General features: G+C 42.6%; 1 protein-coding gene across 1 annotated transcript; it reads right to left on the reverse strand.

The window, feature by feature from the left end:
• Positions 1-2,867: 2,867 nt before the first annotated feature.
• On the reverse strand, positions 2,868-23,012 carry MRPL3 (mitochondrial ribosomal protein L3). The gene is made up of 10 exons (XM_080975050.1): positions 22,878-23,012; positions 19,066-19,247; positions 17,690-17,781; positions 16,669-16,767; positions 12,448-12,547; positions 11,728-11,788; positions 7,724-7,832; positions 7,148-7,225; positions 6,498-6,575; positions 2,868-4,040 (listed from the first exon to the last, which is right to left on the reverse strand). Exons 1-10 carry the CDS (start codon positions 22,946-22,948, stop codon positions 3,891-3,893), a joined length of 1,020 nt encoding a protein of 339 aa, XP_080831176.1. The 5' UTR covers positions 22,949-23,012; the 3' UTR covers positions 2,868-3,890.
• Positions 23,013-27,835: the final 4,823 nt, after the last annotated feature.

Genomic DNA, 27,835 nt, shown 5'->3' on the forward strand with positions numbered 1-27,835 from the left:
TTGCTTTGTAACACAAACCCCCCCCCCCAATAAAACAGTTTTTTATAAAGGGTACTTGCCTAGAGGCAGAGTTGGTAAGCAAAGTCAGCTCCAGTCCTAAAGTCAGGCCTACAGCAGCTCACGTGGTCAGAAAGTCCAGGGGTCAAGGTATCCGATGACCCAAAAGGAGCAAAAAGTAGCAAGGCTGGACCAGAAACCACATTGTTTCCAGAAACTGACTGAGGCTGGAAGCCCTGCTTAGGAAAGCTGGAGCCAGCTGGTTCTCATCAGCACCTCTACTTCTGAGTCCTTGATGGCTGATCAGAAGCAGGTGGAGTCACTCTGCTTTCTGCCTTCAGGCTGTTGTTCAGCAGTGAAGCTGACTCCTGGCCCATAACATGGCCCAACCTATCCTAGTCCTTCATTCATTCTGTAATGGATGTTGTGTTGATTGGGTTTGAATTGGTGACTGCATATGCATCAGGTTGGGCTTTCGCATATTTTTTTTACCTGTACATAGACTATGCCACCAACACTGGCTTTTCCCCATTATCATATCAAAAACAGACCAGCCAGCCAGACCAGCTTCAGGGTTTTGGAACTGCTTGGGTAAGATCATTGTTGCCATTATGCAGTTAAGGCCCTGTCATCTGTACACCTCTGCTCATTCTGTACAAGTATTGCTGAATGACCGCTCCTGTCTTTCCTAAGAAGCCCACATGAAATGGGAGCACCCCGATTCTTTTGCACGCAAAAAATGATGGGAAAGCAGAATCTCTCCAAAACTGAGAGGCAGCAAGAAATAAATTGCTTGCCGGGAGTCACTGAGTGCTTGACTGCCAGGATTAGCAGTGTTTGCAAGAATTACAATTAGCTAAGGGCGATGGAAGGGCCTTCCTCAATCCAATATCAACACGCCCATAATCTAGACTCGAAGGCAAATGCAAAAGGTTCACTCCAAGATGAGAGGAAGGAAAAACCAACCAGGGTGGCAAACATCAATCCACAGACACTTCCCTGTCTCATTTTGGGGCAAGAAATTAAAACCTGAATATGTGGCTGCCAATTACCACAACGGAATAAAGGAGGGCTATTTAGGCTTCCTGATGCAGCCTTTTTATTATTAAGCCGTTATCAGCTCTGAAAATTTTGCCTGTCTACAATGTGCATGGAACTGTCAACAGCAAGTACTTGTTCTCAGCTCTGGAAGGGAAGCACAGTATGTGAAGTCAAGAGACTGGCAGGCATTGGAGAAATCTAAAGACAACCTGACAAAGGTTTAGGATGAGAGATAGCATACTTGATCCAGACTACATCTAAGAGAAGACAACAGAATAGCTGCAACGTTTATGCCTTTGAATACCAGTTGCTAGAAATGCTGTTACCCTCACATCCAACTTGCAGGCTTCCCACAGCATCTTGTCGGCCACTGTGAGGAGGACAGAGTATAGAGAGGACATTGGCCTGATCCAGTAGGCTCGTCTCATGTTCCTAATATTGGTCCAGTTTGCCACATCTTGTTACACCACGGTATAAATTAAGCTCTGGTTTAATATGCACCAGCACTAAGTTTTCCATGGTACACCTCCATTTTTTTCTGTTGCTGTGCCACAAACAAGCCAGAATTCAGATTGTTCTGTTGTCTGAACCAGTTTCTTTTTTTGTAGGAAGCAAATACCAACCAATCACTAGCACTTGCCATTTGTTGGGGGGGGGGGGAATGAACTATGTGCCTAAGTTTGGGCCACGTCAGACTCTGACTTGTTTCCTCTGCAGTGTGGCAGATGAGGGGTACTACCCTGATGCTCATTCGCATTAAGCCATAGTTTGTTTTAAACCTATGGTTCAGTGTGCCACGTGAACCAGGCCAGGCTCAAAGATGACTGAGTGTAGTTGGGAATGAAATACAGCAGTTGGTGGCAGTGAAAATCTCAGTGTAAGCCCCAGTATTGACTTAACTTTTCTGCTGCTCTTGACTTCTGTATGGCAACATGTGATCCAGTACAGAATATTGCTTGCTTGATCAAAGCTTTTGGCCCACCAGATCTCTATCTTGCTCAACGTTTATCACTTTTATACATTGCAGAAGCAACTCCAATGACATTTTTATACTTTCCGAAACCAAGGAATGGAAACAGCAGAGAGGCAAAATATAGTACAGCAGATAAAATATAGTAAATTACAGGGAGATTACATGGAGCTGCCAGAAAACAAGAAAGCAAACCTCTTAGCATTGAGCAAGGATATACTATGCAGGTAGTCAACATGGTGCACTCCAGACTACAACTCCCATCATCCTGAACCATTGGTCATGCTTGCAGGAGTTGATGGGAGTTCTAGTTCAATCCTTGCTGGGAAGCAACTCTGTTACATCAGAGTTCCACTTTTTCAAGTCATCATCCTATTCCACCTTACATCATTACAGGCCAGCAGATAATGCTTTTAAACAATTATCACCCTTATGACTATATATGTTGTATCTGCTAATAAGAAAGATTTGGAAGTCAACATATTCAGAGTTAACTGGGGGGCAGGCGGCTTGCTGTTATGGGACATGGCTGCGAAATCTCATTAATTAACACTAATATTCCAAAATAACAATGGCATCAAACGATATGGGGGGGGGTCTTCATTTTAGATTAATAGATTAGGAATATACTTTCAAAACATAATTTGTATTTAATATGTGGGATTTAAAATGTATTTTTTTAAAAATTAAAATCTCATCATGCTTATAAACAAGCAATTATTTTTTTAAATAAGATAGAGGACCTCATGTGAAATAATTAGTTACTAACTTGCATTAAAAACGTGCACTTTGATAGGAAAGGATAACGGTGGTTGATATGGTATTGTATCTCAGTGAAAAGGCACAGTACAACTCCAAATCAAAGTAGACAGCTTGGACATTTATTAATGTGACAGATTTGGGAGTTAGAGATGAGCACTGATGGAGAACAATTGCTTTCTCTCGTATGAGTGCAATCTTCAGGTAATTGAGGGTAGCCAGGATTGCCATCTGAAGCACTTAAGAGTGAACTGCAAACAGGCAAACTTGACAACTGTTGTTTTTTAAAACTCTTTCCCTGCTCTTGTTGCTAGGGGACATCAGAAGAGGGGAATTGCTCACAAGATTGTGTTAAGTTTCTGAAAACACAGAGCACCATATATACTTCAGTCTGAACTGGGAGAAATTGCAAAGAAATTCTCTACCACTCTTATTCATTGCACCCTTGTTGTTGAATATGCGAAGATCCCTGGCTTTGTTTATGTAGATATATGTGAACAGCACACACTGGATCTACCTTCTCTGTGGGTTTCCCTTCAGCAACTCTCGACAGCCGATGCCAATACAGATGCGCCATTAAAAAAAGCGACTCGTCTTGCTGGCTGTCAGATCTGCTGTAGTAGGGACAGCCAAGGAAGCCACCACTGGGAGTGTGGGGCTTCCTACGATGTAGGTGACAAGGTCTCTTGAACCACGCATAGCCTGTGTGTCTCCAAACTGCTCACGCACAGGGCAGAATAAACTTAAAAAGTGATATTTTTTATATTAAGCAATTAACAACAGCTAATTTTCTGCTGAAGAAAGGAAAAAACCAGACACACGTATCTGTTTCATAACACGATAGAGGTAAATATACACTAAATATAAACACACACATGTATTATCAGTTTGGAAGGTTTTGAGTTATTTTTTGAAAGTGTCAATCAGCTGTGTCACTGTTTCTTTGCTTATCATCCTTTGACATCTGTTGCGATGAAGAAAACTCTTAACAAAAATTGTTGTCCAGAGTCATGTGGGCAGGTTGGTGCCAGATGATACCTTTTCGGGGGAAGATTTTCCTGCTTTGCGTCTTCGGACCAATATTTTTGATGGGAAGCCTGCCTGCACCTCAGGATGTCAATAGTTAAGTGAATGTTATGGAGGGCTCAGTGAACTGAAAAATGTCCTCATCAAACAACTCATCAGACAGCTGCTCTTCGCCATCAGCGAAATAAGTTGGGAATGGTAAATTCTTGCTGTCATCTTTGTAAGCTGGTAGAGCCGAATCCTTGACCTAAAACACAACAAGTGCAAGAGGGGTTGATAATGAAAAGTGGGCAAAAATTCATTTAGGATTCAAAACACAAAGCTATTGCTCAGAGCACCAGTTGGACTAACTAGATAAGGAAAGTGTAATGTGAGATGAGAACTTGGGAGGAAAGAAGTTTGTCATTAGACATAATGTGACAGAGAGGACAAGAAAAGAAAGATCAGAGAGGTAGTTGTAGAGATGTGAAAGCCTGGGGGGGAAACCTTGGAGTGGGGGCAAAAATTTTTTTTTAATCATTTTTCCTCCTAATAGAAAAAAATTTTTTTTTGAGAGCACAGAAGAAAAAAAGCCACCTATGAAACATTTCATCTTTTATATACAGAGCTAATTATTTAGATTGTTTTAAGACAACCTATAGCATTAAAGAATGACACTCAAATGATCTGCGGTCATCTGCAAATGTGGCCACTTCACTGCTCTTCACGGATGATTCATGAGCAGGTTAAAGAACATTGATCCTTATACGGATGACCAGAGGACTCCCACTTCTCAGTTTCCCCCACTGTGAGAAGTGTCCATCTATTACTATACTCTGCTTCCTGTTCTATAACTAGATATCAACCCATAAGACGAGCTCATCTCATGGTTATTAAATTAATGTGCTCCAGAGGAATGAGCACATACAACAGAGTCTCTCTCTTGCTGTCCTTTAAGAGACAATTGGAGGGAACACTGATGAGTGGGTGCCTTGTAGGGTCTTTTATTTGTTGCATGTCATGGGGGGGGGGGAATGAGCCTGGTTATCCTTTAGATAAATGAATTTGGGGAGGGGCTCAGCTTTCCCACAATGTGTTTAATCGTGAAATGGTCAGCCTGGCTACAAGCACAAATGTTACCAATTCCTTTGATTTAATATCTGCATTAATGTCAACCAACCAAAATAGATAATAAAGTATTGACAAAGTGTGTGTGTGTGTGTGTGTGTGTGTGTGTGTGCCAACACCATCAGTGTTTCCAGGTAGACACGCACAAAGAGACTTGTTTTGCCATGCTCCTTGTTCTTTCTAAATTACAGCTTTTTCTTAAAAAAAAAAAAAAAAAAAAAACTAAAAAAGATCACACAGCAGGTATGTGTTTAGAAATGGGGCATAGGTATTCAACTGTTTAAAATGGGTTTTGGGTCATGGTTTTGCAAAACAGTAAATTAATGCCTTGCAGACACCTAGGGAAACGTACATACAAGACGCTGTGCTACTGATAGCAGAGGTCTCAAGTTTGAACAGCTACAGGTACAGCTCAGCAGAACATAATCCGCAAAAATTGCTTGAGCATGTAGCAAGCTTAATGCTTAGAAGTAGGGTGAAGTCACAGACCACTTTGCAGTTTAGCAGAGCTCCAGGCTGAATCAGTACTTTGCACGAACAGTAACAAGATGCAAGACACTTACGTAGCAAAAAAAGTACCTTTTCCCAAAGTGAGCAAGACTGGAATCTTTTTGCCTCAGTAAAAATGTTAGATATCAAAGGGCTAGGGACACTGAATGCTGCAAGACTTCTTTGCTCTCAACTGCTCCTAGGCTAAGGGTCATGGAGGAAAAAGCACCCTGCAAGAGTGAAGAAACTGTCCCTTGTGAGTTTGTGTGTCCACCATTTCCCAATCCTATGTTTCCTTGTTTTAATTACAAAACGTGCTTTAGATTTGGGGGGGGGGGGAGATATGCCCCAATTACATTCTGAGCATAGTCAAAATTAAATGCACCACAATTTCCCATCAAATTAGGTTACAACAGCCAGAGGCAGCACAGTCTGCAATGAAGTCCAGCATTTCCATAGCATATATATCCTACATGATGAGCTCAAGTGAAGATAGATGAAAAATCACAGCCTTTGGCATGAGGGATCATGATGAAAATTGAACATAACAAACTGTAGGGCAGGAGCAAAATGGCACACTATTACTTTTAATATTTTTATTCTGCTTAATCTGGCAATCGCCATTTTTTTTTCTAGCTCGTGCCACAGTACCAAATTAAAAATGATAATGTAAAAGAGAGAGAGAGAGAGAGAGAGAGAGAGAGAGAGAGATATCCTGCTTGTTAACAGGCTCCTTTGCAAAGGTCTTACCTGGCCAACCAATGAAACATCACTTTGTATTCTTCTGTGACAGCTTTCAATGCTTGCCAGTATCCATTCACAATGTAAGGAGCTTTTTTTGCAATTTAAAAAGAGTTCTTTGCCCAACCTGACACCTTCCAGATGTTCTGGACTACAACATCCATCACCTCTAGCCAGTATGGCCACTTGTTGGGAATGATGGGAACGGAAGTCCAAAACATCTGGAAGGCACCAGCTTGGGAAACAAAGCACAACACATTCATGCACATGGCACAAGGTGGAAGAAACAATAAAATCAAGGCTGACCAAAGCAGTCATTGAATGCACTGTGTTGCCACATTATCCAACAGTTCGAAGCCAAACTTACCTTTACTAAACAGTTTTTATGACCTGGAACACAACCGTGTACATAAATGATATTGTGCTTCACACTGATCCGCCACACCTGAAAGATTAAAACGACCAAATTGAAACCAAAACATTCTGTGGTGGTTTTAAAAATTACTTGCTGTGCTAACTGCAGCGTCTTTCTGCAGACTTTCATATGTTGTGGGGGAAAGAAAATACGGCTCCTCTTTACATAGCAACAGAACAGCACCATCAGCATTCCCAGACAAACTGTGCCTCACTTGTCAAGCAGGCCGGGCTGCACTGAGTACTGAGGAGGCACTTTGGTACTTTGACTTGTGCATCAACAGTGGCAGGGTCACCACCTCCGGCGATTTCAAGTCCCCTTTCCCCAGCTCCATCAGTGGCCAGTGCAGGTCAGGGAAGTCCTCTTTCTCCCCCTGCCCTGAAGCAATGCTGCTGTCAGCAGGCAAGGAAGAGGCGGAGAGGGAGGGAAAGGCCCTTATTCCACCTCCATGTTAACAGCAGTGGCCGTCTCTCTTTGATACTTAAGAAGAAAACATGATGTTCGCTATTACGTGAGGGTGATTATGCACTAGAAAGCTACTTTATCAAAGGGGCAAATAAAGGACACGCACCTCATCTTTATTGCACATTCATAAGCCTCACCTTTAGTCCCACCGTTGTGCTGAAGACGTTTCCCATCCGCCCTGGCATTTTCTTTCCCTTGAAAACTCTTGCAACCTTCTGTCTCAAAAATACGAAATACAAGTTAGGCATCGACCATGGAAATGCTCTTCTATGGCATGTGAACAAGAGTAAAATAAGATAAAGTAAGATTCAGCATCAAAACCAAAGCAGGTATTGTGTTAACAACATGCCATAAGTACTACTTAAAAAAAGAATCTTGACACCTATGCACATTTACTTCAAAGTTTTATTGATTTGGTTCATGCTCACTATGTAGGATCCCAATAAACTGTTCAATGGAGAGAGCTCATTGTGTAATGAAATGTTTACATTCACTGGAAGAAACTTTTTTCTAAACACTTGTCTTTTTGTAATGACAAAGTCATAGTAACTCAGTTCAGGAAAGTTTTTAATGTGTGACATTTTGATGTATTTTTAATCTTTGTTGGAAGCCACCCAGAGTGTCTGGGGAAACCCAGCGAGATGGGCGGGGTACAAATAATAAATTATATTATTATTATTATTATTATTATTATTATTATTAAGAATACTTACGCTATTGGAAATGGCTCCAGGTCTCCTGTGTGTTTTAGTCTGGCCATGGGAAGCAGGCTGACCTTTAAAACCCCATCTTCTCATGACTCCTTGGAAGCCTTTGCCAAGTCTAAAGCAGATAAGGCCAGTTTTGAAATAACCCACTTGAAAAAGGTAATTTCCCCAATACATGGATTGCAGTTTCAGTACAAGGCACTTACAGAATGCTGTTCAAAAATGCCTCTGTATGGCAGATAGAAAGGCGCATGCGTCCTTTGCAGACTTCCCTGGGAGTAAGTCACCCTTGCAAAGAAGCCCCCCCCCCCCCAAAGATCCAAGATTGCAGGCAGCTGGCAGAGGAAGGATCGGAAGCTGCAATTCTATGCTGCATGCTCCTTCAGTCCACTTGGTTTCAATGCTTCATGCAGAGAAAGAACAGAGCTCTTCCTCTCTCCTCAGCCAGCTCACTCTCCCACCTGCATTTAAGTCCTGGCCACCTATGACAACCAGACTAGTGCATAAATAAAAAGTTACATTCAGACACCACAGTTAAAATCAGAACTGGGATGTCAGGCAACTATACTGACCCACTGCCACTGGGGAAAGGGGTTAAACAGGGCTGTTTGTTAGCGCCGTTCCTCTTTAATTTCTATATAAATGACGTTGTTCAACATATGGCAAAGTATAAGTCATCAGCTCCTGCCTTGGAAGGCAAACACCTGAATATATTACTATATGCTGATGACATGGCTGTCATGGCACTTACTCGAAGGGGCCTACATAGCATGCTGGAGGGGCTCGCAGCTTATTGTTCCCAAAACTCTCTAAAGATAAATTATGACAAAACAAAAATTGTGGTATTTACTAGAGCTCGCCACACATTTAGATGGTCTTTAGATGAACACAAAATTGAACAGTGTCTTTTTTTTAAATATCTTGGTATCACTTTCCAAGCTACATCTAGCTGGCTTGCCCACTTCAAGACTGTAGCCCTTCTAACACGTAGGACAAACGGTGCTCTGCTCAGCTTTTTTTATTCGAGGGGAGGGCAACTGGTGATCCCGGCACTAAAAGCTTTTGTTGGAAAAGTGATTCCCCAGATGCTATATGGAGTAGAACTCTGGGGATGGAATCAGAAGCTGTTAGAACGGCTTGAAATCTTCCAAAATTTTTACCTCAGAAGAATTCTAGGCCTCCCTCAGAGTACTCCGGCAGCTCTCCTAAGAGTGGAAGTAGGATTACCTTCTGTGTCTGCCAGGGCCCACTTAAGATTCCTGCGTTTTTTCACCAACCTCACAGATGCCCCGAACACCTTATTGGCTAAACAAGCCTTTGTATCATTACAAAATAATACTACTTGGCATAAAAACCTACTAGATATCCTATCCAGATACAATCTACCTGAGTTTAATACCCTTAAATTGTGGAGCCCTGATAAAGTTCGGGAATGGATCTTTGAAAAAGACGCCTTTTTGGACTCCACAAAGATAAAAAACTCTGGGTTTTCCTACTGGTTTCCCCGAGTAAAAGCAGTCAAAATCTGTGCCAACTACTTGGTGGAGATCACTGATCCCACCCTTCGGAGAGCTTTCACTATGGCACGGTTTCAAACACTGCCAACTGCATATCTGACCGGTAGATTCACAAAAACCCCAGTAGAACATCGTTTATGCCCTTGCCTTATGAAAATTAAAGAGGATCTTACACATTACCTCCTCTATTGCCCCATCTACTCGGGCTTTAGAGACGCATTGCTGCAAATTATACCCAACTCTATAACCAATCCTGAAGATAGAGTAAAATTTTTGTTAGTTGATGCAAACCCACGTATTACCCATGTGGTAGCGGTTTTTGTGATGAAGGCCATGAAAGCCAGGGAAAGATTTATGGATGACAATGTAAAGACCCCTTCATCGTCTGTTTAACTCGTTGCTTGTTTTCCCTCTCTTTCTATTTTGTGGGATGAAGGTTTTGTTGGCGTAGTATGTAATGAATTTTAATATTTTTTAACTATTGTTGTGTTAATGTTTGTGTACAGGCATGGTCCTCACAATAAACGGATTTGATTTGATTTGAAAAAGTTGATGTAAGCCACATAAAACAAGACTTGCTTGCAATGTTAAAGCATGGAATCTACTTCAGGAGGATCCCGCATGCAAGTCCCAGTAGACCAGATCACCTTTGGAAGCCTCCCAGTGAAGTAGAAGCAGAACCACCATAGAACAGCGTCCACGGTCCTATAAATCAGCTTGAAAGGGTATCTTAGTGGATGATAATGAAAGCCACTGAAGGGTCTCAGCAGAATCAATGGGTTCACACTTAATGCTATCATGCAGCAGATGTCAACCAATGATCAACAAATAAAGCTCATCTTTCCAAAATCTAAGGCAGGCCTAGATCAAGCCTTTGCTAGCATGACCAATGATAAGGAGTTGAAGGCACCACGTAGACTACCACTGGCCTGGACATTTGAATTTTCTACAATGGAGTTAAGATCAGAACAGATGCAGGATGGTTTTGGAAAGGAGTATTTTGCAAAAGAAAAATGTCATAGTGGGCCATTGAGGATTCCAAACCTTCCAAATGAAAAGCTCTTTAACTACCCAGACTAAGCAATACACTAGGTTGGATGCAGACTAAGTTAGATTCTAGTCCCACAGGTCTCAATGGGGCAGGTTAGAAATAAATAACTTAAATTCAACTTTTTTAGTGGTAGTAAAGTGTAACAAACAAGCTCAATTGATTTAATCTAAAACAACCCATTGTTTAGAGTATGTACTCCTTTCTCCCAAGATGGGTGCAATTAATAAAATTATGTTGCCAAAACGACATTTTCTTGAGTATAAATTAAGCATAAATCAATTTGCTTTAGAGGTATAGGAAATACTCAAATACAGAAAAAAGGCAAAGTTGCCTATAAAACATGATAATTTCTTTAGTTGTCAGCATAATTACCTACCATTACAGAAATATCTTATGTACATATTTCAACAGCATTTGTTTTAAGCAAAGTAGAACAGCACAAACATGTTTATTTAACCTGTAATTTTCAGACTGCTACTCAATGGTCTATTAAGACAGAAAGTATGCAGCTGCATTTAGACTTTAGAATTAAAAAATGATCACCATATAAGGCATTGTCTTTCAAGAGCTTCTTGTATGGAAAACGTTAAGGACTTTCATCACAATCATATGCAGGTTTATTCAGAAGTAAATTCCAGTTCTTGTTCTTGTTCTTAATTTAATTTATTACTTATTCACCCTAAGGTCCCAGGGAGCGTAATAACAATTTAACATATAACATTAAAATAGTTTGTTGTTGTTGCTGTTGATTTTAAAAATACAATTATAAAAATTATTGAGAGTCCTGAAAATAGACACCTCAGCATTCAACAAAAACTATAATGAAATTGCCAGAGGAATAAGGTAGTCGAGTTTTGAAATGTTTGATTTACTGTTAAACTACTACTGAAATGTATATAAATGAAAATAATAAATAAAATTATTATTTTTTAAAGAGATTCACGAACTGAAGGAAGCAAACTTCAAAGAAGACAGCTCTGTCAACTTTAATCAATCGGCGTAATCCCTGGTGTCACAAGACCAAGTGTCTACTTAAACATTTCATCTGGATGGTCTGTTTTTATTTCATTCTTGCTTTTAAAAGAAATACCATGAATTATCTTCACAGCTAAAAATAGTCCTTTTCAAGGGATAAAAATCGAAAAGCAATTTCATCACAACCAAGTGTGTGTGTGTGTGTGTATGCGGTCACACTCAGGGAGCAGTTTTTCTTTTTCTGCCTGATTCAGGCATAAGCTCCAAGTATACCACAAAAGAAAAATTCCAGTGGCTTTGGAAAACATTTCCCTCGTTTTATTTTATTTCTCTGGCTTATTAATACTTTTTGTTTTAATATTTTCTTGTAAATCGCTTTGTGCATTCGTCTTCAAAGTCTAATAACTATCTAAAATAAAGTGGTTAAAAACATCCTAGCGCATAAATAGCTACAGGGGGAAACTTACGTTTTTGCAGTGACATCCACATATTGTCCAGGACGGAAGTGAGCAGCATACAGGGGAGTACCTGGTGGGGAAGGAAGGTAATCAAGTTAAGCCTATTATCATTATTTGTTTGGACAAAGTCTTAACAACAACAACAACAACAACAACAACAACAACAACAACAACAACAATTTATTATTTATACCCCGCCCATCAGGCTGAGTTTCCCCCGCCACCCTGGGTGGCTCCCAATCAAGTGTTAAAAACAATACAGCATTAAATATTAAAAACTTCCCTAAACAGGGCTGCCTTCAGATGTCTTAATAATGTCTTAATAATAATAATCAGGCATTTTTTGAGTGCTGCGATGGGCCCAGAGTGATTCATGTCATGCCATGGTGAAGGATGCAATTTTTAGCAATTCCCTTTGTTCCTGCAGGGGGAGGCATCAAAAATGGCCTCCCTCCCTGTTCCCCTGATTGGAACACCCTCCACAAAACAAAACAAAAATATCTTTATCTCTAAGAAAGCTTTTAAAAAAGGTAGCAGCCATTTCGGATCACATGACTTTCTCTGTGGGAAATGTATGGTTATAATATTCGACTTTTTATATACATAGGATTTGCTCCATTTTACCCTGGGACTTCAAAACCTTGTCAGATCTGCACTATGGCTCTGATCTACCAAGAGAAAATATTGTGCAAAATTATATTCCGCGGTTCTTCATTCTGCATGGATTACCTGGCTTAATGAGGGCATTTTCAGACACTCTAAACGTTGAAATCTTCTCCTTTGGCGGGATGCCAACTGTTCTGCACAACTCCATCATAGCCGTCCCTTTCTGTAAGAAATGCAACCCAGAGCAACGAGAGAAATATTAAGAAATTAGATTCTTTACACTGAAAATCCTCAAACGCTTCAAACAATTTAAAATGTATGCCAATTGTGTGGTTTTAAGGACTTGCTTCTTGATAAAATTCAGAGTCTCTGTCTCATAATTGTATCACAGTGTGTGATCCTAGACACATCTGTTCAAAATCTTTAGTTTTAAAGAAGTGGTTGTTGTTATCATTTATTATTAAAAAATTTTTTTATTTTATTACAATGCATAATCAAGCATAGGAAAAAAATCATAGAAAGAAACTGGAGCTCAGGATGGCAGATATGTTCTCCAGCTTTCTGCCCCATTTTATCCTCACAAAAACTGTGAATTAGGTTAGGAGGAGACACACTGGTTGCCCAAGGTCAGCCAATGAGCTTTAAGGCTGTGGGGATTTCAAACCAGGTTTCCCTTGTCTAAATCCACCTTTTATTAACTACACAAGACAAAATGTGGCCTTGTTTTGTGATACAGGAATGCCTCTGTGAAAGCCTTAGGCTTGTGGGCTACCCACTACCCCCCAGCGCAGCCACAAGGAGTTTGGAAAGCTTTTGCTTCCTTTTTCAACTAAACACAACTTAGTATTCTGTCTGATCCCAGACAGGCTATGCTTATTCTAAACTATGCCCTAGTAAAACACAGCAACTTCAAAGCCTAGTTTATGAAGGTAGCTATAGTTGAGATTAACGATAATTTAGGGCATTAAAACCGTGGCTAGAAACCAAATTTTGAAAAGTGTGTGATTATAATATGGAGACTTTTTAAATAATAACCTAATACCACAAAGTTTTACATGAAGAATAATATTTAAAAATTTGCCGAAGCGTAAAGGTTCAATAAAGCATGGACAACCGCAGAGCCAGAATGAAAATGGTGAAAGAACTAAGTCTTGCAAGTTTTTAATTTTAATTCACCATACTAGAGTCTATAATCTTTAGCACAAGGATACTTCATTATTAACCAAACACATAGGAAGCATAGTTTATAAGTGGTTTATAGTGGATTAATTCTGAAATTGCCCTTGAGTCTCTCTCTCTCTCAACCTATCAACTAAACAGAAATAAAATGAATGAAAACTGAAAATGCAAGAAGCCGTATTGCAGAGTTTTGTGCTTTAAATGGATTCCCCTAGAAAGCAATTTACATGACTGACAGGAGCGACACACTTGGATAATCACCATCTGTCAGGTGGTCAGTGTTGTAGAAGTTATCTGCAGTTTTCCTTTTCCCCAATGAAAGTGCCTTCCTGAACTTTCAGAGGAGTTCAAAGGACAATTTTAAGGTTATACAGCAGCAAAAATGTGCCCCACCTGAAAACGCCCCCTGCTTATCATTTTGTGTGCAAACTGCATAAAATTGATAAACCTTTATAATACTGTTTTATAGACGAAGGTTAAAATACTTCTTAGTGTCAACTTCCTGAGATTCTCTCTCTCACACACAAATGACTACTATAAAAATAATTAAAATCCAGTCCTAAGAACACGTCATTACAGTAAGCTCCACGATGGTCCCTGGAACTTATTTTCAAAGAATGCATTTAGGATAGGAGTGTTGAGTTTCTACAATAAAACATAGCTAATTTCTTAGACAATCCTTTGAAAACTGTTATATTTAGATAACAAATGTATTTGTCCTTGGTGCAACAACTTTAAAACATGTAAAAAATTATCCTACGACACATATATACATTAAAAGAATTTATAACCAGTATCTATGGATGCTCTTTTAGAGCAGCAAGTAAAAATAAGGGGAAAGGTCTGAATGAAGATATAATAAACTCTTAGTAGAATTAAAATAAATACAGTGGTACCTCCGGTTACGAATGGGATCCGTTCCGGAGGCCCGGCCACATCCCGAAAACTTCATAACCAGAGGTGCCCTTCTGTGCATGCACTCGGCACAATTGAGCGCTTCTGCGCATGTGCGCACGGCGAAACCCAGAAGTATACACTTCTGGGGTTGCTGCATTAGCAACCTGAGGATTATGTTACCCGAAGGTCCACTGTAATAATAATTAAAGAAATGAAAAGATAGCCACTAGATGCAAAAGCTTTTTAGGTTGTCTCCACGTATCTGATTCCAGCTTTCTACAACATCTAACACAAGAAAGAACATTTCATCAAGACATCTGACAGGCTCAGGTAATCCTTTCAATTTCTGGAACAATTTATTGACTATATTAAGTGTACTTAAAAATGACAGGATGCTTTAACTTATGTGTGCAGTTCACAAACATAACATTTACCCAATGAGCTGGGGCATGAAACATCTATGTCCCAGTTATACTATAAACTTAGATGCACGTAGCTTTTGTAAATTTGTAGATTCAAATTTGTAAATGAGAACAGTTGCTAAAAATGAGGGGGGGAAAGCTTAATAACAATTAACTTTCTTATATCCCACACATTTTCTCTGGACATCCCATGAGATCCATCTGCTATAACAGCGAACTAAATAATAATAATAGTAATCATCGTCATCATCATCCCAGTGGATGCAAGTGATGTGATCCTTAAAATGCTTTGCAAACAAGTCATAGCAAGCTACCGCTGGTTCAGTCGGAGTGTAAAAGACCCCACACTACCTGGAAAAGCTTTGCCGGATGCCACCAAGAAGACACAACGAGGGAAGAAAAGTATGCCTTCCTTGCTGCCTTCACTGTTACTAGGTACTGCCTGTGCCGTGTGCCCCTTACCTGGCCTGTTCCACCTGCCAAACCACATCCTCCTACCCTGAACCACAGTGATTGGGAGCCTCCTTGCTCTCCCAGCTCCTCCCCTCCCAGACACATCTCCCTTCCCTCAATAAAAACAAACAACAACAATAACTAAAACCCCACACAAATTAAAAACAGTGGAAACAATGAATGGTTCCATGCATGGTCTGTGTCTCACTACAGATGCTCTAGACTGGCACATATCTGCTGGAATAGTTATTTACGTCCATCGTGTATGTTTTGGTATAAAGGGTGACTTGGATTTTTTTTCCCCACAGGAAGGTAGCATGCTTGCTTTCTTAAACAGGAAAGAAAAATTATTAAAAGGAGGCTGAACAGGGTGGGGGGAAATTCTTCCCCCTCCACCTTTGGCAGTCCCCCCCCTCCTCTCAAGCTAATGATGATGATGATGATGATGCCTCCCTAGAAACCAAAGCCTTCTGTCTCAATTAGCCCTGTGTTTCTGTCCAAGGATAAATGGGAAAGAAGCTGCGTAGGAGCTAAAAAGCCAAGGCCTGCACATGCACGTGGGAAGAAAAGGAAGCAGAGAATTGGAGAATACATAGTACACCTAAATGAAGGGGGAAATGTTGCAATCAGGAGGGGAGAGGCCAGAAGAAGGACATGCTGTGCCTCCTTTTTCCCCTTTCCAACTGCATGTTTAAGCAGCACCCAGCAGGACTGAATCCTCCACTTGCCTCAGCAATGTGGGTATTCCTTTAGGTATTCAGGCCTGAAGACATTAAGGGATTTACTGGTCAGCACCAACACTTTTAATTGTGCCCGGAAATGGAAATCTTTTAGGAACAGTGTTATATGGTCCCAGCAGCCACTCACAGCCATCAGTCTGGCAGCCGCATTCTGGATTAGTTGTAGTTTCCTTCAAAGGCAGTCCCACATTAAGCACCTTGCAGTAGTCCAAGCGGGAGATAACCAGAGCATGTACCACTCTGGCGAGACAAGGCACAGGCTGGGAGGGTCTCAGCTGGTATAGCAGATGGAGCTGGTAGACAACCTTGACATAGAATTGACCTGTGCCTCCATGGACAGCTGAGAGTCCATAATGACTCCCAGGCTGCACACTTGGCCCTTTAGGGGCACAGTTACCCCATTCGGGACCAGGGAATCCTCCTCCCCATGTCCCCCATGCAAAAATCCTCTGCCTTCAGAGAATGGTCAAGAGTAGGGATAAATCACATTTTCAAGAAATGACAGCAAACAGTGATGCATGCGAGCATTTTTTTAAACAATAAAAAAGGCAGACTTTTAACTATAGAGGCACACCACACACCAAAATGCACTCTATAGAAGAAGTTGATGAAAACTGATAACTCTATCACAAAAAGCAACACAGTAGACTTACATAAAACTGTGAAACATTTCTTCCTCCAACAAGCAGAAAGGGATCTTTTCTGCCCATTTCTTCCTTCGGTATATGCTTTAATACATGGCAGTCTCTAACCTTCAAGGAAAAAGAGCCAACACAGAATGGTAAAAGTAATCTCAAAACCCGTATACATATTTTGTTGAATAATAACATCCTCATCACCATTTGTTTATTAGAGTCAACAGACCAGGAATGCATCCAAACTACACCAAAATCTTAAATACAGGACAAATAAGAAGGAAATTAAACACTTGAAGTGTAACATCGTTATATAAATCATCTAATAGGGATTTGCTAATTCAGTCTCAGGTAAGCCCTTGGAAATAACCCTTCCAGCTTCAAGTGCTTAATTTCCTTCTTATACAAACAACAATGAATCAATAGTCAGATGCTGTACACAGTGCAGTACTGCAACCTTTAACCTTTATAAAGGGGAACTGAAAGTCAGCATCTATTTTTAAAATTTATACCCAACCTTTCACCGTGAATGGCCTCAAGGTACCTAACAACATAGTAAACTATAATTTTAAAACCAACAACAAGATATAGCACAGCCAACAGTTCAGAAGAATAAACATGAATAAGGACACCTTTCTATAATGCCCAGTTCCAGAGAACTGCATTGACTGTAGATGTGCACTTGTATCTGCAGGTAATCTCAGGTTATTGTTCATGGGGTAAGAGGGAAAGGAGGCAACCAGGTCTTGTTTATTAAGCCGTATTTTGTGTCTGGCTCCACCTCAATACTTATTTTGCATCCAGCTCTGATTATTGGACTTCAGAGTTCTAGCAAAACCAAACAAGAGCCAAAACAGATTTCACAAGCCTGCAAGGGGCACAGGGGAGGAGGGGGCAAGGAAGTTCCATTATGCTGCTACAACTAACGGAGCTGTTTAGTTAGGATAGTGCCCAGATCCTAAATATGCAACCTAGAAGACAGGCTGCATGTTATTTTCTTCAACCTATCGTGGTTTTTAAAGACTAATATTTGCCTTACCTGAAGTAATGTGACAGGCACTCTTTCACCTTTCTTGGTCCACAATGGCATCATCCCCAACTTTACTGCAATAAGTCCAACTCTTTTAGAACCTGTGTTTAAAAGTGAAAGCAGTCCCTTGAACTATTTAGCCAATGGCAGCCAGGTGTTCCATACAGGTGAGCACATAGAATTTCCTCAAATGTGTGTAGTGGCTGGTGAAAGAGGGACAGAGCACTCTGCTTCCATATTGACTACAAAGAAAGAAGCTTCTAGCTGGGATCACCCTCCCCCCCATTTGCTTACTAGTACTAGCCTGCTTTTTACTCATAAGAGGGGCCCATCATAGGAGTAAAAAGCAAACAAATATTTATTTTTGCATACAGGCTATGTATTTTTGGCAGATTAGTACCAAAGCCGAGTGAATGAAAGGGACTTTGGTTGCAACTTAATATTAAATGACCTTTTGTGAGTGTTTCCTAATTGCGGTCCACAGACCACCAGTGGTCTACAAGCTTCATTCAGGTGATTCATGGCATGCCTGTGAAAAATGATGGGAGCATCAGCCGCAAAGGGCAAGAGCAGTGGCTGCGCCATCCTTCTTAGAACCTGGCATTCTGCCCAGAAGGCAGATGGGATGGACTGGAAGTGGCAGGGCAGGGAGCTGTCCATGAAGAAAAAGTTCTGGGAAACTAAGTGTGGACAACACCTGAAAAACAAAGGGTTCAATCAAATCCACTGGAGACCCAATACCCGAGTACAGAGGGATCCCTTTGTGGCATGACAGAGCCCTTTCCCCTGTGTTATGCACATGCAGGTATTCACATAGGCACTACAATAAGGAACAAAAGGATTGTGCATGTATTCCATATTCCCAGCCAGTATAGATTCATTTAGTCAGGGACTACAGATTTGGAACATGTGGTCCTTGCAGGTGGGGAATGAAAAAAGAAAAGGCTATCTGGAATAATACTAATAATACTAATAATAATAATAATAATAATAATAATAATAATTATTATTATTATTATTATTATTTTACTATTTATACCCCGCCCATCTGGTTGGGTTTCCCCGGCCACTGTGAGTGGCTTACAGCACATATAAAAACATAGTAAAACATTAAACATTAAAAACTTCCTGATACAGGGCTGCCTAATAATAATAATAATTGATAGGAACTTCCCAATTCTCATAATGGCCTGGCATGCTGAATGTTTACACACATGCGCTGGGTGCAAGGGAAAATAACTCTTACGTCCTACATGTGCTGCTTCCTTAATGGACTAGAATCCAGCTCACTGATTTTAAAAGCATTTGTGTTTTAAGGAATCCAAATACAGGCTCAAGTACTGGACACAGGTTTGCTTTTGCTTCCCAACCTGTCATATACAAACCTGGCTCCCATGGATGCAAAGGCCAGGGTTCATCTTTTAGTGGACAGAGTTTACTGGCTGTTTGAGCTTTGAATTCTTCCGCTGTATACTTCTTAAGGAACTCGAAATTCTCTTTTGAAAGGTGCTCATCCCACCATGTGGAATTGTCAGTAATGTGCCTAGCTGTGACACACCACAGACCACTATCAAACAGAAGATAAAAATGGTTTAGAAAACGAGATATGCACAATTGCCTTTCCCAATTCTCAGTTCTGATACCCAGTTATCTTCAAGGTATTGCCAAGCATAAATAAAGGTAGGCAAAAATAATAATCCCAGACTGGCAAACACCTGCAGCACATGCCCCAAAAGCAAGGACAGGAAGAGAAGGGATCTGATGACTACTATAACAGTTTAAAAGATTCAAACTAAAGAGTTGATTATCAATGTTGAAGGCTCTGGTTGAGATGCCAAATGCAGAATTACAAAGCATGTTGAGCAGCCTTAGCAAATAATCATGCTCTCCAGAACATTACACTAACATGTTTCACAAGCATATTAAAGGACAGCAGGATGGGAGTTAACTAGAATTTTTGAATGCCTTATAAACACTTTTATGTTAAAACTTTCCAAAGCATGTGGGCTGCGACCCAACTGACATTGCAGAAATGGAAGAATGAAGTGCATTACCCTAACTGTTGTAGGCTGATAATGAGATTGTAAGAAAGGCAGAAAGAATTGCTGATGGGAACATATTTAGTAAATTGGCAAATGGGAAAGCAGCAGACTTACAAAAATATTCAAAGTTCCTTGGAGAGCATTATGCAGCCAATATAATAAGCTAAATCTATGGTGCAATTTCAAGGAGAAACACTGCTTTATTAAGGTGGACAGACAGGTTCTCTTTACCTGAGGCAGCAGGCTATACTGTAATAGTTGAAGAACCCTCTGATGTGAAGTGCCCAACTCTACCCCAGTCACCTACAGTTGCCAGAACAATACCTTTTCATTGGCTAACAGAGAAAATGGTCCCAGGCTTAGGGCCATATAAGCAAACCAATGTAGTTGCAAAACACCAACTGATACAATAGCATACATCTTAAGAGTTCCCTTCACACATCACAATTTAACCAAGGAAGGGAATAAAACACAGGTTTCAAAATAAGTATATGCTAGGCCTGAGCAATATATTGATCACAGGATATATTGATACAGGATATACTGATACTGGACTAGTATGTGGGGGCAGACCGCAATGACAGCTTCACTCAGTGGTATATCGCTGGTGAAACCATCACCACTCTTGAGTCTCTCTGCCTCCAGTGCCCAGTGTGCTGAGGGAGAAACAAACTGAGAGCTGAAAGCAGAGGGACTCAAGTAGCGGTGGTTTCACCAGTGATATACCACTGTTGAAACCACCATCGCACTCTGCCCTGGCAGAGGGAGAATCAAGATGAATACAGCCTTTTCCTTCCTTCACTTCTTTAAACTGCTTGGGCTGAGGAGCACGCTGCTGCCCTTGCCTCAGCCAAGTACAGTGGTACCTCGGGTTACATACGCTTCAGGTTACAGACTCCGCTAACCCAGAAATAGTGCTTCAGGTTAAGAACTTTGCTTCAGGATAAGAACAGAAATCGTGCTCCGGCGGCGCAGTGGCAGCAGGAGGCCCCATTAGCTAAAGTGGTGCTTCAGGTTAAGAACAGTTTCAGGTTAAGAACAGACCTCCGGAACGAATTAAGTACTTAACCCGAGGTACCACTGTAGTTTTATGGAGCCCCTGAACCGATACCAGCTCGCAGAAGCCAGCGGCAGGATGGGGGCTCCGTTAAAGTGCTCTCCCTCCCCAACTGAGAGAGCTCCAAGCCCACTATTGCTTGCATGCGAGTAGGATCCGGATCCGGCTGCTCTCAGCTTCCCAGCTGAGAGATCCCTGCCCCCTGCCCCCGCTTGCACTGCTTGTGAGTGACAGGGGACTTGGGGCTGGCTCCGCTGAGGGCAGAGGCTCTCTCGCCCCCAGCAGACCTTGGCCAAGGAGCCCTGAGTCCCCTGCCAGTCATGCACAAGTGACAGGGGATTCAAGGCTGGCTCCGCTGGGGGCAGGAGCATTTCTGCCCCCCGGCTGAGCAGCAGGCTGGGGCCAGCTATATTGGCCACAGCCTGCGAGGTGCTGGGGTGAAAGCACCTCAGCTCCCACAATGAGAACTATGGCAGTTTCACACAGCATCTTGCCAGCTGGGGCCAACGCAGCTTTTTTCAACATCACAGTATATCGCCAAAGAACTATGTTTGGCTGGTGATACACCGCGATGCTGAAAACCCAGCATCGCCCAACTCTAGTACTGTATATGTTGTCATAAGAGACTTGTTTACGTGTCAGGCTCCTGAAAATCGGTCTGGTTCCCTGCTAGTAGTAATAATAAAAATATTATTATTTGTACTTTGCCCACCTGATTGGGTCACCCCAGTCACCCAGGGCAGTTTCCAACAAATATAAAAACACAGTGGGACATCAACTACTGAAAACTTCCCTATACAGAGTTGCTTTCAGACGTCTTCTAAAAGTTGTATAGCTATTTATCTCCTTGATATCTGATGGGAGGGCCTTCCACAGGGTGGTCACCACTACTGAGAAGGCCCTCTGCCTGGTTCCCTGTAACCTCACTTCTCACAGTGCAGTGACATATACAGTGATACCTCGGGTTAAGTACTTAATTCGTTCCAGAGGTCCGTTCTTAACCTGAAACTGTTCTTAACCTGAAGCACCACTTTAGCCAATGGGGCCTCCTGCTGCCAGAGTACTATTTCTGTTCTCATCCTGAAGCCAAGTTCTTAACCCGAGGTAATATTTCTGGGTTAGCGGAGTCTGTAACCCGAAGCGTATGTAACCTGAAGCGTATGTAACCCGAGGTACCACTGTATCCTTATTCACATACTGCACAGCTTTTTTCCCTTTCTCCCTTGCCCCAGTAAAACAAAGCAACCACAAAGGCACGGAGCATGGGGCAAGAGAAAAATATTAACCCCACAGCATAGATGTGCGGTGGTTGTGGTATGAAACCACCGTCTGATGCCCTGTCCACAACTTAGAAAAGTAGAGCACCACAAATTACTACAGGTGCACACCCTTCCTCTCCCCCTCTCAACATGTTGGGGAGAAAAAACCCAATATGCACTTTCGGAAAGTGAGTTTCAAGCAGTCTTTCGAAACTCCCATTGTCCTAGGCGCATTTTGCGACAGGGCATTTCATTAGCGCAAGCAGTTTCTGAACTCCTGCGCCTAAGATTTCAGATTAAAACTGCAGAGTGGAAGGAAAGGGGGAGCTTTTTTCTGCCTCCTCACTTCCAGCTCCTCTCTGAAGACTGGAGAAGAGACTCTCTTGGGAATAATAGGGGGGGGGGGGAGGGGAAGGACTGGACCATGTGAAAAAAGGAACACAATATTTTAGCTGCAGTTCGTTCATTTTCAGCTTTGTTATATATAAAAAAGGCGCGCCTAGACAGTCGACCATAACCCAGGTTCCAGGTGCCCTTTAGCTCCCAGCTTTCCTATCTCAAGTTTCCAACACTGGTTCCAAAAAGCTTCAACGAAACTCTCCACATTTTCCCCTTGCTGCGTTTAACCGGCAGAAACCCAACAGGTAAAGCTTGCGTTCCACCCCCCCAACCCCTGAGTCGTGCGGAGAGGGGAGCCCGCCTTCACCTGTGGAACTTCTGCCTGAGGGAACGGGAGCCCCTTATTTGGGGTCACGGGGTGGGTGTCTGTGAGGGGGAAACCAGCGCCCGGCGACGGTTGAGAGCAGGGGCGCGCGCACGAACCCCCCCCCCCCACGTACCCGCTCCGAATCCCCGCTCCCGAAGCCAGCAGCCGCGAGCCCAACCGACACAGCAGCCCCACGCGCGACATCACGCCCGCCGCGTTCCTCGACGGGGAGTCCGGCGGAAACCCCCCCCACCTTTCCGCCCGACACGCTCTAGAAACTTAAGTTCCGGCTACACTTGGTTCCTACCAGCCCCGCGCCGGCGCAGAAGGAAGCGGAGCTTTTTTCTAACTTCGAGCCACAGGCAGGCTAAGAAGGGGCGTTGCCTTTTCCCCAAACGAACACCCCGCCTACGTCATGATATATATATTTACATGAACCATAGACAAAACTTCGCCGGAGGGAAGCGGCTGCTTTTGACTTTGGCGGGAAACGGGGAGGAGGCGGCGGGTGCCGCGCCACCTGCCGGCGGGATGCCGCCGTTGCAGGGGCAAATGGCCGCAGATTTATCCCGGGATTCCCATCCGGGCATAAGAGGAGTCTCTCCTCTGATTTGAGTCATCCTTTTTTAATTAAACGAGAAAGCCTCCAAGGCGTTGGTGGCCTCAAGTACAATCCTAAAAGCAGCTCTTCCTTGTCCCCCACCCCCAAGGATGCTGCTGTTTGGAGGCTGTTGCTGTGCCTCTGCTCCAACAAGTGAGCAACCCAAACTGGAATTCAGGAGGGGATGAACCTAAAGCAGAGGAGCAACAAACCCCTTCACCCCTAGAAAATATTCACTTATATATTCATGAGTATGGATATCCTGTTTTGTAGCCTCAATAGGCTCTCAAAGTGTTTTACAGCAGATTCCCACAATGTACCATCAGGAATAGAAATAACATGGTGTCAGTCTGATGCCAGGAATTTACAGACACCATCTCCATTATTGTTGTTTTTTACTGGTGTCGTCCTCTGGCCTCTACCTCGTAAACCAGCAGTGCCCACTGTGGACCTAAGAATTTCACCCAGGCAAAGAAGCTTGACCAAATATGCCCCATACACCTTTTAAGTCATGAATAACTAGAATAGGTTAGTGTGGGCAGGTGGGCTTGTAAAGATCTCCAAATTCCAGAGAACAGAAACTGTTGTAAAGGTAAAGGGACCCCTGACCATTAGGTCCAGTCGTGGCCGACTCTGGGGTTGTGGCACTCCTCTCGCTTTATTGGCTGAGGGAGCCGATGTACAGCTTCCGGGTCATGTGGCCAGCATGACTAAGCTGCTTCTGGCGAACCAGAGCAGCGCACGGAAACGCCGTTTACCTTCCCACCGGAGCGGTACCTATTTATCTACTTGCACTTTTTTTACATGCTTTTGAACTGCTAGGTTGGCAGGAGCAGGGACCGAGCAACGGGAGCTCACTCCGTCGCGGGGATTCGAACCGCCGACCTTCTGATCGGCAAGTCCTAGGGTCTGTGGTTTAACCCACAGCACCACCCGCGTCCCAGGAACTGTTGTGGACTTATCTAAAAAGCTTGCTCAATGGTCATATGAATGTCCAGTTTGGCAGAGATTTCAATCCATGGAAGAGAAGCCACAATGGATGCCTTGTCTTCTCAAAACGAAATTGTTCTGAATTAGGAGACAACTGATCTTCTAGTTTGAAGGTATATGCTGCGCTTCTTTTCCTTTAGGAAAAGGCCACATCTCCAGGACGGAGAATCCCAAACCTCCAAGGTTGAATCTCAGCCCATGTAGGGATGGGAAAGACCTTCTGGCTGAAACCCAGAAGAGCTGTTGATGGACCAAGTAGAGATAATACTGAGCACAATGGTCCAGTGTTGTGACTTGGTATACGGCAGCTTCCCATGTAAGACTAAGGTCTTTCTTTGTGATGCTGAAGTGCAGGGGAAGTTGTATGGTGTAGCAATCAGCAATCAGATTGCGACAAGAGATTTTAACATAAAAGGCAGCCGTGTAAGTGAATGTAAGTAATGTATGAGATGAAGCGAGACAGTGTGTTCAAAGCTTAATGGACTGTGGCACGCAGGGTTTTAAAGTCAGATTTGAAATTCATTGTACTAGATGGAATGACTCAATTCAGTAAGATATTAAAGGTTTGGGTGAGGGTAAGAATGGTAAAATATGCAGATATAAGCCACAAGGGGAGGGAGGGGGAATCTCCTATCACATCTTTTGCTAGATTTCACTTAAGACTGCTCTGCCATTAGGCTGCTCAGGACAGGTCTCTCAATACATTTTGAAGCAAATCTACAGCCCTTGGCACAAATGTACCATTGTAATGTTGAAATCCTAACACACACACACACACACACACACACACACACACACAAACAACCCCGAACTCCCTCTTCTGTCACTCAAAAGCTCAGTTATGCAGATACTTTCAAATCCAATTCAGAATAAATTTTCAGGGTTGCCTTAATTCAGGTCTCTTCTAGACATCCTGTTTATTCAGCACTCATCCTGATTTCCTGGCTAAAAGCTTACACAGAGATTGCATTTAATCTGTATTGACCATTTGTACTGACTTGTTTGCAGGGAGGTTATATGACAACGAGCATTTATCCTGCATTCATCCTGATTTACTTTCGATATGTTTATTCTACATGCTCCCATTAATCATTTGTTCTATGCTTTTCGGTTCATTTCTCCGTCACCTTCCCAAACTGCTTCTTTTTAAAAGTGGATTTTCGCACTGGAGTGACAGAGCTCTTTGATTTGCTCTAATTGTGCAAACCTAAATTTCCTGATATGCGCTTGAATTACAGGGTATGCTCCTGTAAAATACGCACGGTCTGCAGGTGCCCTCATGCCTCAAGATCCAGAATATAGGTAATGAACTGAAGCAGTGAACAGAGGAACAGCGGGTGACTCAGCCTCCTGACAGCTGGGTTGCTGCTGCTTACTGAAATAGAAGGGAAGGTGTGCTGCAGAGGTCAGTGTGGTGCAAATGCACCAGCAGCACAGGGGAGTTGAATTGCTCTGCTGGTGGGTTTGTGCCATGCCCACCTTGCCCCATTTCATCTTCTTCCTGGTAAGCAGCAGCAACTCAGCTGTCAGGAAGTCGGGTGAACATCCTCTGCCCACCATGCTGCCCACTACTCAACATGCCACCACCAGCTCCAAGAACAGGTTTGAGGAGAGGTGTTCATTTTTTTCCTGCTGTCCAGAAAGAAAAGGCATTTGGGTGTATATCTGTCACTTATTACACCCCCCCCAAGTGTCCCTGTTTCCCAGGGACAATCCCAGATTTACAGAAGCCATCTCTGATTTGATCCCAGAATGTCCCGCTTTTCCTTAGGACGTCCCTATTTTCATCTGAGACATGTTCAAGGGTAAGGAATAGGAATATGGAATTGGATTGATGTTGGAGGGTATGTTATTACTTAATTTTGTTTCTGCACCATAAAGTATCTTAGCAGTGAGTGCCCCTCTTTCACTCTGGGGAACAGACAACGGCTTTCTAGTTTGATTCCAGCCCGGTGCAAACTCGCGCACATCTCTTCAGGCATTTTTGCAGCTTCCTCCAGCGCCCTTAGTCTTGCTTTTAAGAAAGAGCCTTGGAGATCTCCATACTCTGATGGGAGGGCCTTCTTGGTAGTGGCGCCCACCCTGTGGAACGCCCTCCCCTCAGATGTCAAGGAAATAAACAACTTCAATCTGGGAAGTCTTTTGTGTCCAGAGTGGAAAGACAATATACTTTTGACATATCACATAGCATCTTATTCATGAGATTAAATTCTGATCTGCAACTAGGGGGAAAGAAAGAACGAACCATGGGGGCAAGGATTGATGTGGAAAGGACTCCTGTGTCACGGCACACATGCAGAACCTGCCATTATGCGACTTCAGCCCCAGAGAGTTTGTTCCAAACATGATGAGTGAGGCGTATTGTGCTGAAAACTGCTGACATGTGCCATCAAAAACGAAAGTCCAGGACCTTAGGTGGAATTTGGGATGCTCAGCCTTGTGTTCACGCGTTCTTACCGGCTCATCTAGTAGGTAACTTCTTGTCCTAAATACCAACTCAAATGCAGCCTCCTTTCACGCAACTTGATTATATTTTAGAAAAACCTTGGCTAGGCAGATAACCTTTCACGTTCTTCTTACTATTAACGAAAACCCATTTGTGGTATAAAAAGGTAAGAATGCGGTGGAACTGGGCAGAAGTCTGCTTGTTGCTCCTCGGATGTACAGCTTAGGAAACGGAGGCCAAAAATGACAGATCCAAACTCTTCCTCAGTAGCTCATGGAGAAGCTACAAATGGCACACAGAAATCTCCATTGTTTTTAAAGAGACTAAACTATATTTTCTCTGGAAGCTGGTAGAGAGAAGTGAGGACTAAGTGGTGGGAGCCTGAAAGCCGCTGCATTTGGGAGAGTCGATGTGATTGAGGAAATTATTTTTCAACAATAATGCAGGTGGCCTGCGCGTCAGCTAGAATCAATGGACTCAGACCTCGAGTGGCAGTCGAATTAAGAGTGGCTTAAATTAGAGGCAGAGTAACATACTGACAGTACTCAGAACACCTTGCCGGAGACCTGGGGTAATTGCTTTCTTCCCTTCCTTACTCCACCTTGCAAGCCATCGTTGCACAACATGCAGGAGTCACACCCTGTCCTGGAGATGACACAGGGTAGCAAGCCTGTTGTTAAAATAACGTGTGTGCATCAGCAAAGATGGACAGGGTTTAATCCTGCTTGGCTTTGCGATCCGAGATCAGGGGCTTAAAAAGGGAGGATGGCGAGACTTGCAAAGTACAAGGGGTTTTGACAGTTGGGTCAAGTTTGGGAACAAAAAAAATGTTGCCCATTCCTGAGCTATATAATAAGGGGGGAAACCACCCTTCTAAAATTTGGTTGGGCACAACTTTCTTTGCAGTAAGTTGGAAATTATTTAGTTGGCCTGAGGAGGAATGCAGAGGGTAACACATAAATGGACTTCTGGGAGATTTTAAAATAATTTTTTGAATAAGTAATTTCCTTACACCCTTTTGTGCATTGTTTTCCACCTGCTGAGATAGCTCAGC

Source organism: Podarcis pityusensis, assembly GCF_964106645.2.
Source record: "Podarcis pityusensis genome assembly, chromosome: 12".
NCBI classification, from domain to species: domain Eukaryota; kingdom Metazoa; phylum Chordata; class Lepidosauria; order Squamata; family Lacertidae; genus Podarcis; species Podarcis pityusensis.

Coding starts and splice junctions, on each gene's coding strand:
- MRPL3 (XM_080975050.1), bottom strand. CDS start 22,948: ATGTCGCGCGTGGGGCTGCTGTGTCGGTTGGGCTCGCGGCTGCTGGCT. Junction 17,782..19,065: donor TTTGCATCCATGGGAGCCAG/GTTTGTATATGA, acceptor TTTTAAACACAG/GTTCTAAAAGAGTTGGACTT. Junction 7,226..7,723: donor CTGGAGCCATTTCCAATAGC/GTAAGTATTCTT, acceptor TTTTTGAGACAG/AAGGTTGCAAGAGTTTTCAA.